This window comes from Osmia bicornis, chromosome 16, assembly GCF_907164935.1.
Source record: "Osmia bicornis bicornis chromosome 16, iOsmBic2.1, whole genome shotgun sequence".
Lineage (NCBI taxonomy): Eukaryota > Metazoa > Arthropoda > Insecta > Hymenoptera > Megachilidae > Osmia > Osmia bicornis.
The window spans coordinates 7,779,952-7,789,118 of NC_060231.1; the positions used below are offsets into that span (position 1 = coordinate 7,779,952).

The window sequence follows — 9,167 nt, forward strand, 5'->3', positions numbered from 1 at the left end:
AACTCGAAATATTCCAACTCTTAAGATCTTAACGACAAATGTTGTGAGTTGTTTAAAAAAAAAAAAAAAAAGAAAACAGCAACATTTATCTTATGATTTTCATGATTTATTATAATTTAAATAACTTAGGAATAAATTTTGTAGACAAATAAATTGCGTTACGTTTTAGGAACAAACTTTGCAACACTTCTTTCTAAATTAGAAAAGTTTATGATAAAAAGTTGGTACATAAGTAAAAAAGAAAAAAAAAAAAAGAAAAAAAATAAGGAAAAATGATGTTATTGTTGTTCCCGTATGAATTTATAAATTAAAATTCTCTCACTCGAGACAAATTTACAAAATATCAAATTGTGTACACATTCTGTAGTAATCGCTTCTTCAAACGTTCGATTTTAGTTTGCACTTCGTGTTACATTATCGAAATGCAGAAATAAAAATGCTCATAATTCCCAACTATGAGATGAAGTGAAATTACACGATTACGATTAACTTATAGTAAACAACTATTGTCACATTTTCAATTATTTTTGTGTTTGATTTTTAATCTGTTTTGGAATATGCTTTAAGAATTCCTCGTACGCCGCGTCTACGTCGTCCTCGTCCTCTGACAACCACTTTTCAACCTCGTAACCGTGTTCCGATATACTGTAAGAATATTAATTTTATATTTTTCCAATCTGACTTACGGATTAAATAAGCGTATAATAAACGTACACTTGATCCTCAATAATCGTGCTATGAGAAACATCTTCGAGAAATTTATTTTCTTCTGCTGTTAACACTTTACCATCAGGACCGTATAACACAGGCTCGTCCAGTACTTGATTTGGGTCTATTGTTTCTGTCGGTTCAACTATCGAAGAATTGAGCGTAGGAGTTTGTCCCCAGTTACCATTTCGCAACTCGTGAACGCTATGAACCATTCGTCCAATATGAGAATCCACTCTACCGGATGTTACGAGTTCTGTTAACGCTCGCATCATGTTCTCCATTTCTTTGCGAGTTTCCCCTTTATCTTTCTCTAACGTTTGACCTGCTAACTACATAATATATAACGTGTACACTTAATATATCAGACTGTTAATCAGTGTAAAAATATTTATCCAAGAGCGTAAGTTACATACTTTAAGGGCTTGGCAGATATTCTTAACAGAATTTGGCGCTGGTCTCTTTAAAACAGTAATAATAAGGTTAATTAACAAATCTCCTAAACCAAAAGCAGACGTGTGTTCCATCTGAACAACTAGTTCAGCTAAGAATAATATTAATCCGTGACATCTCTTTTGCTCGTCTTCCGTGTGTTCCTCTTTCTGTTGCCAATTAGAGGACTGACCGTCCGTTTCGCTTTTACACCTGTTGCCCACTTAATGTTTATTAAGCTGAAACCTTAAATATTTGAAGTAGCTAATTCAAGTGTACTTGGTAACTTACAAAATATATAAAGTCTCTTTGAACATTGTCTGTTGGCCAGGTGTCAGATTAGTATCTAGAAAAGCACAACAAAGTCGAGCACCATTGTATCGGAAATTACCCTCGTTTATAGACTAGAAATAATTTAATAGATAAATGTAGAAGCTTTCTTTACAATTAAAATGACGATTCATAGAAAATATACACGTACCTGCTGAATTATTATTTTTATAATTTCTTCGAGCTGACTAGGAGATTCTAAATAAGGCCTAAGTATATTTATAAGCGGCGGTACTATTACATCAAAACGTCCTGGATTTAATATCAACGAGTGTATAACGCTCATTAAACTTTGCGTTGCGTTAGCGAATTCTATTAAATAATTATCTTCGTCTCCGCTAGAATCCTGCAAACATATAATAATTAGTATCAATAATAATTAGTAGCATCTTTTATTTATCTTGTAACATCTTTGAAATATATACGTGATGTTTTTCTTTGTAATCTCCCGAGCCTCCATCAAAACGCCCGTAATCTTGAACATTTGTAAAATATTCCGATCGATCGGATAAGTTATCAAATTGGTGAACTTGTTCTACCTGCTGATAATTTTGTGCTTGAAGAGGTATTTCTCGTGCCAGTTGCAATCTATCCTGAACCGAGTGCTTAAACCTCATCGAAGATGGCTGTTGCTGCTGTGGCTATACATAACGCATACATTTCCAGTACTTTAATATCCAGATATCAAAAGAATCTGCAATATTCAACAACAACTCACCGATTGCTTAGGGGAAAATGATTTCGGAATGAATTCAGCCGCGTGCACAGATAATGTTGAATTTTGAATAATATCCTCAAAAGACTTATCTAACTTGTTTTGTTCCGTGTTTTTTGATTCCGTAGAACCTGCAATTATAAAATTGATGTTCATCAATAGTTAACCTTTCTATTATGATAGCAACTCTGACACAACTGCTGGTTAATATCAACTTAACTGTGTGTTTAAGTATTCAAATACTGTACCTGAGTAATAGATATACTTGTTTTCTGAAATAAATCTAACAACCTGTTGTTTGGATTCCAGATGTAGCATGATGAGGTCTTCTTAACATGGGAATCTCCTGCGCGGCTGATGTCCAAGGTCCCCGACCTCGACCGCGTCCTCCTCCGCGTCGTTCCGCGTCACCATCGCCGCTTCCATCTCCTCCGAGAGGATTCATCCTCTCTATGTCAGAAATTCCCTCAATTTATACGATATCAACTAGAAATCGAGCGAAACAAGACCGGTACGAAAGTGTCACCCCCGAACGGATACGAGATGCACGCTTCGTAGTAGTACGTGTCTTATCAACATAAATTCAGCGATTCAGCTAAATCCGTTAGGTCCGTTATCAAGAATAAAACGCGTGCTGCTTCTTAAATTGAATATCAAAAAGCAAAATGCGATTCGTTCGCACCGTGTTCCAACTTAATCGGCTCCGATCGATGTTAAACACGAGAAGTTAGTTGATAACCCGTCATTCGCGCTTTGTTCAGAATTATACAATTAATGTAAATAACCTCGAATCTTACTTTATGAATAAAAGGCTTATTTTTTTTTTTAATAAATAAGTACGAATAATACTGCATTTAATTTAATACGATAACTCGATCATGCTCGTCGCTGCACGATATTATTTTAATGAATGTTTCCCTATCGAAGGATACACAGAATCTGAATTACATTCTAGAGTAGCGCGTTGCTAGTGAACAATAATCGGCAATGAAATAATTTTTTTTACTTCCTAATCTGTAGCTGATAGCCTGAAAATAACAAGTACGCTAAATTTTTAATAAAAAATGATAAGAAGATATGTGTACCAGATAATATAGTATGTCTGAGATCAATCGGATGAAAATATAAGAATTGCACATAAAAATACAGTAAATAATTTAAAAAACATTAAGCCATTCATGCGTTTGAAAGAGATTGTTAAAAAAAATAATTATACTTTTTCAATTTGTCGGATCAGTAGGATATTTTTCTCATAGACTATTGATGATTCAGACCAAACGAGATCTGAACGATCGGAAGATAGAATTGGTAGAAAGTATGGCATGGCGGCATTAAAGAAAATGTTAAGGTGAGGTGATCGAAAAAAAAGTATTTTTTTCTTTATAGTACTACATACCGATGCGTTGTGATTGTAGACCTATTTCCACAATTTCTAGCGAACAACTTGGCAAACAATGATCCTTCACAGAATATGAATTCTATGTGAGAATTTGATAAAAAATGTTGGAGGATCCGCTTTAATTACGGAAACAAGTCCGAATTCAGTTTGGAAAAAAGCTCGTGCATCTAGTTTTCCATTAGCTCTGCTATCGCTCGAAAGAGGCGCCTTCGACAAACTCGTTATGAGGTTACGATCGTTGACACAGACGCAGAATCCTATCAGGATGAACCTTCGTAATCCTTGGTAATGATGTTGTCGCGGAATATCCGCGAATATTATCGTTTATATTCGTCTTGTCCAGTTGTTTCATGAACCGTGCGGCTAAATATCTTTTCAACTAGATGGAAAGCCGCACGAGTGCATATGATTCATAAGGTATGCCGTGTTAGACTTGCCCGTTTCAGGTACGTACGTATGCTTCGACTCGAATGCATCTTATTACTCAATTTTTCCTGTATTTTTCAAAACAGTATCAAATCTCTCATATACCTTATATATTGTACTTGTTTTCACTCTACCAAACTGAAATTTCATTGATCGAAAAGAGTACGTTTAAAGCTGTATAATTTCCAAAATAAAATTTTGAAAAAAATGAAAATTAACATGTTCTTGGTGCATTTATTTTTTAAGGCATAAACGGAAATGTTGGAGGTTGGCTTGAGGGTAGTTCGTGGGCAAGATTGGAAGTGGGAAGATCAGGATGGTGGAGAGGGACACGCGGGAACTGTTGTAGAGATTGGCAAGCCTCAGTCGTTTGGAAACTCTGCTTCTAATCCCAATCCATCTGATAGGACACCGGATAAAACAGTCATTGTTCAATGGGATCATGGATCTAGGAGTAATTACAGAATTGGATATCAAGGAGCTTACGATTTGTTGGTATTTGATAATGCAGCCACAGGTGTTAAACATCCAAACATCATATGCGACGGGTGTAAAAGGCATTGGATAATTGGCATTAGATGGAAATGTACCCAATGTTGCGATTATGATTTGTGTACTCAATGTTACATGGGAGATGTGCACGACTTGAGCCACACCTTTGAAAGATTTCTAACAGCTACTTCTGTAGGGTAGGCTTTTCAATTATATTCCATTTACTTTGTAATGTACCATGTAATTTACTATACATATACGTTTCAATATAGGATTCAACTAACTCCAAGAGAGGGCTGTGCTAAAATACCCTTGAAAGGTATATTTATTGGAGCAAAGGTTGTTCGTGGCCCAGATTGGGAATGGGGAAATCAAGATGGAGGAAGAGGTATTCTTTCACTTGCAATACCTATTGCACTCTGTAACATGAATTATATATAAAATCTATCTACAATTGCAGGAAAAACTGGAAGAGTTATGGATATACGTGGATGGGATAACGAAAGTAGCCGGTCAGTGGCAACTGTAACATGGTCTAAAGGTAGCACAAACGTGTATCGTCTCGGGTACAAAGGTTGCGTAGATTTGTGCTATGTAGAAGAAGCTACTGCCGGTACATATTACAAGGAGCACCTCCCACTCCTTGGACAACCAATAATGACTGTCTCTGATAATGGAAGCAACGCAGCTTCAACCAGAAGCGGCATTCCTTCCAGTATATCTAGTCCACGCCACTCAACTTTCAATGTTGGGGATAAGTTAAAAGTATTAGTTGATGTAAACACGTTAAAAGAAATGCAAGAGGGCCATGGTGGGTGGAATCCACGCATGGCCGAATATATAGGAAAGGTACATGTCGCATAATATCCTGTGTTGTATTCTACAATTTACATGTATTCATATTTATTTTTATTTTACGTTTAGATCGGTAGAGTTCATCGCATCACAGACAAGGGAGACGTGCGTGTACAATTCGAAGGATGCAACAACAGGTGGACATTCCATCCAGGTGCACTTACAAAAGTAACAAGTAAAGAGGCATTTTCTCTAGGCGATATAGTTAGAGTGAAGACTGATTTATCGGCGGTTAAACTTTATCAACGAGGTCACGGAGAATGGATAGACGTAATGAAAAATGCTTTAGGGAAAACTGGAAAAGTGATTAAGATATATTCCGATGGAGACTTGAGAGTAGCTTTGGACGGTCACACGTGGACTTTTAATCCTTTAAGCGTAACCCTTGTTCCTCCTGGAACAGAAGCTGTTTCGTCCCAGGAAGAAGCAAACCGAAACAAAGACTGGCCAGGTATGTTTCTGATTCGTTAATTGTATTCTATCTTACTATTAATAAGTCACATTTCTTGTACAGCTGAAGGTGTCGATATCGAAGTAGAGAAATTATTAAGAGATGCAGCCAGGGGGGAAGCTGGCGTGTCGGCGGTTCAAGAATTTCTTAAAAAGTATCCAGGTAGAGTAGACGCGAGAGCTGGTGGTCCGGGTGGTGGTAAAAAGACATGTTTGCAAGTGGCAGCGCATCAGGGACAGCGTGATCTTTGTACTCTTCTTTTGGACGCTGGAGCGTCTCTTCGTGCGGTGGACGAAGACGGAGATACGCCTCTTCATTATGCTGCATTCGGGTTCGTTGTAAAAATCTACCCTGTGTTCTAAGTACTTTTAAATCCTGACCGTGAACATCTTTCTCCGTTCGTATAGGAATCAACCAGAGATAATGGAACTGCTTTTATCACGAGGTGCAGCAATCAACGCTGTGAACAATGGGAAATGCAGCGCGTTGCACGTTGCCGTGAACAAGCAACATAGTCAGTGCGTTAAAGTTTTACTACGCCACCACTGTGACGTGAATTTACAAGACGCGTATGGTGACACAGCGTTACACGATGCTATCGGTAAAGACGCCCTGGATATAATCGACGCGCTTTGTTCGTGCGAAAGAGTCGATTTCACTTTGCGAAACAAACGAGGTTTCAACGTGCTTCATCATGCTGCCTTAAAGGGCAACGCTCATGCAACAGAGAGATTAGTTGCACGAGCAAGACACTTGGTAGACGTGAAGAAAGAGGACGGCTTCGCGGCGTTACACTTGGCGGCTTTAAATGGTCACAAAGACGTGGCTGCTATACTTCTTTCTCCGAATGGTGGCCACGCGAAGGTAGACCTACGAAACAATCGTCGACAGACACCGTTGCACTTGGCTACTTCCCAGGGTCATTGGGCTCTGGTAGAATTACTGGTGCACCATAATGCAGACATCGCCAGCACCGATGCAGACGGTGACACCGTGTTGCATATCGCTATAGTGAAGAGCCCAAATCAAACGAATCTTGTTCCTACCCCTGAAAGCTGTCGAGATTCGCCACTCATTTATGCGGTAATGTTTTCTTTAGAATCTTCATTGTTTCGAGTACTGTTAATTGAACGTTGTGTGATCATTGCAGATATGGCAGAGTCTAGCAAGGCAAAACGTGAAGACAGAACTATCGTTGGCTTGTTTCTTGGTAAGCGTAGACAGAAGTTGTACTCTGCTTGAACATGTGAAAAATTCGAAGAATAAGACGCCTCTGGATCTTCTTGAAGCCGATCCACAAATTGCACCGTACGCGGATATCTTTCGGTGTTATCAATACCAAAGTCACAGTACTCAGTTAGAGTAAGTGTAGCGTCGATACTGTGACACAATTAGAAGTAATTTACAAATGTTCTCATAAACGTATATAATCGTAGAATAGAAAATGCTCCCGCTTCGCAACCTCCCTTGTATCAGATAGATACAACGTCACAGTCAGAAGTGGTGCGTGGATCAAGGAAAGGTATACCTGGTTCCGGTGACGCTTCTGAATGTCAAAATTGTTTAAGTCTCCTACCAAATTCGATGAAAGATGGGAATAGATACAACCCTAGCAGTAGCGTTACGATATTTAACTGCGCACAGTGTGGACATGGAATTACAAAACCAGACGCGATTCAAGGTAATCATTACAACTTGCTTCACGAAGCCGGATCGTTTTCTATATCCGTGTAATCCATTTTTCTTACTTAGATGGCCAATTAGCTACAGGCGAGATTTCTTTGACAAAATCAGACGAGAAAATGAAAGATAATGCGTTAGACGATAAAAAGAAAGAGAGTGATCCGGATAAAGACAGAGAGAAGGACAAGGACTTGGAACGACTACGTTACTTAGAAACTAGGGTAGCTGATTTAGAAGAAGCCAACATGTGTAGCATTTGTATGGAACGTCGTCGTAATGTCGCTTTTCTCTGTGGACACGGAGCTTGTGAACATTGTGCAGCTCCTTTGAAAACTTGTCACATGTGTCGTAAAGTTATTACGAAAAAGATTAACTTGTACTAGACAATCAACGAAGGAGGTGCTTGTATGCACTATGTATATAAGCGTGTTTTTTCTTTTTTTTTTTTTTTTTTAAAATACACGTACACTTGAAAGATTTGAAGTATTAAAGGCATTGCTGATGACACGCTATTGATATTGATATGTAAAATTAAATAACTAAATTTCAACTGCCAAAATATACAAATCTTTTTTAATATAAAACATCAATGAAGTCTTCACGTTGCACTAACAGTGTGCCATACCGAAAATGAAATCACAAAGGCGAATGTCGTGTTTATGGTTTTGTTTTTGGTTTTGCAAAATGTGTAGTATTTCATGTATTTAAATAGCTGTCAAAATCTGTATCGACCATATGCTTTTCTTTCATCATTAATGACACTTCGCCTGTTGTATCCCGTCCATTTTTTATCATTGTTTGAAAATGCAAATCTCTTGTAAGAATCTATTTTCCTTTGTATCACGTACGTTGACACGTAACTTTATTGAACGCTTTAAAATGTTAATACGAATGTTAAATTAACATTTTGACGTTCCGTTTTGTTTTTCTCTGGACTGACTGATAAAGTTACGTAGCAAACATTGAAGACACACATGTAAATGAGAAAATTTCAAGGTTTTCATACATATCGTAAATATCTTTTCGCGATATGTTGTATTATATTATATATTGTTGTTAAATGTAGAAAATACGCGACCATTTCTATTGTTTTGTATGTAATATCGATGTGACATTAGTAACGATATAAGAATTTAATACGTATTTAGTAATGATATCGACGAATATCGCCTCTAGCCAAAAGTAATATAAAAGAATTACATTTACCAAGTATCTTGTAAAAGTCTTTTTATCATTAAACAGTAAAGAAATGATTATCCAAATAAGAATAATTTTCCACTAGAGAATATGTGCCACGATAGAACTGAAAAGAAATTTGTAGATTCCAATATAGATTTATATTAATAATACTTGTATTTGAAAAAAAAGAAGAAAATATGCAGTAGCATTAGTAAAGTTGGCACATTATTATTTCCGATTAAAAACTATAGCAAAGCGCAAAATTTTATCTATAAATAGTAATAAAAGAAAATTGCACAATCTTCATTTTGAATTGTTGCATTTGGAAAATGAAATTGCAAATAATACGCCTACTCAAGAGCATAATATTTGTGATAATTTGATTCACTAGAATAACAATAATCGTTTTTCTTTATAATAATGGTTGTATTGTCGCGAAGTCTGTGTTGCGTGTAACTACAACAATTTGTTAGTAATATAAACTATGATAGCATAAT

At 36.9% G+C, this 9,167-nt stretch overlaps 2 protein-coding genes across 8 annotated transcripts; one reads left to right on the top strand and one right to left on the bottom strand.

Moving 5' to 3' along the window:
- Positions 1–147: 147 nt before the first annotated feature.
- On the bottom strand, positions 148–3,670 carry LOC114872190. 6 transcript variants are annotated; one of them, XM_029179151.2, is made up of 9 exons: positions 3,402–3,481; positions 2,477–2,635; positions 2,189–2,316; positions 1,896–2,111; positions 1,622–1,816; positions 1,432–1,544; positions 1,125–1,353; positions 715–1,040; positions 149–645 (listed from the first exon to the last, which is right to left on the bottom strand). In XM_029179151.2, exons 2-9 carry the CDS (start codon positions 2,628–2,630, stop codon positions 522–524), a joined length of 1,485 nt encoding a protein of 494 aa, XP_029034984.1. In that variant the 5' UTR covers positions 2,631–2,635; positions 3,402–3,481; the 3' UTR covers positions 149–521. The 6 variants fall into 6 exon arrangements, with proteins under 6 accessions (XP_029034985.1, XP_029034984.1, XP_029034983.1 ...); XM_029179150.2 differs by lacking the exon at positions 3,402–3,481 and adding an exon at positions 2,983–3,127; XM_029179149.2 differs by lacking the exon at positions 3,402–3,481 and adding an exon at positions 3,582–3,670 and having other exon boundaries at positions 150–645.
- Positions 3,671–3,779: 109 nt separating this feature from the next.
- LOC114872178 (E3 ubiquitin-protein ligase MIB2) lies at positions 3,780–8,703 on the top strand. Of its 2 annotated transcripts, none has more exons than XM_029179106.2 (10): positions 3,780–3,869; positions 4,257–4,699; positions 4,775–4,890; positions 4,963–5,351; positions 5,427–5,808; positions 5,872–6,139; positions 6,216–6,891; positions 6,959–7,170; positions 7,245–7,489; positions 7,561–8,703. In XM_029179106.2, exons 2-10 carry the CDS (start codon positions 4,269–4,271, stop codon positions 7,872–7,874), a joined length of 3,033 nt encoding a protein of 1,010 aa, XP_029034939.1. In that variant the 5' UTR covers positions 3,780–3,869; positions 4,257–4,268; the 3' UTR covers positions 7,875–8,703. The 2 variants fall into 2 exon arrangements, with proteins under 2 accessions (XP_029034939.1, XP_029034938.1); XM_029179105.2 differs by lacking the exon at positions 3,780–3,869 and adding an exon at positions 3,938–4,030.
- The last annotated feature ends 464 nt before the right edge of the window (positions 8,704–9,167 follow it).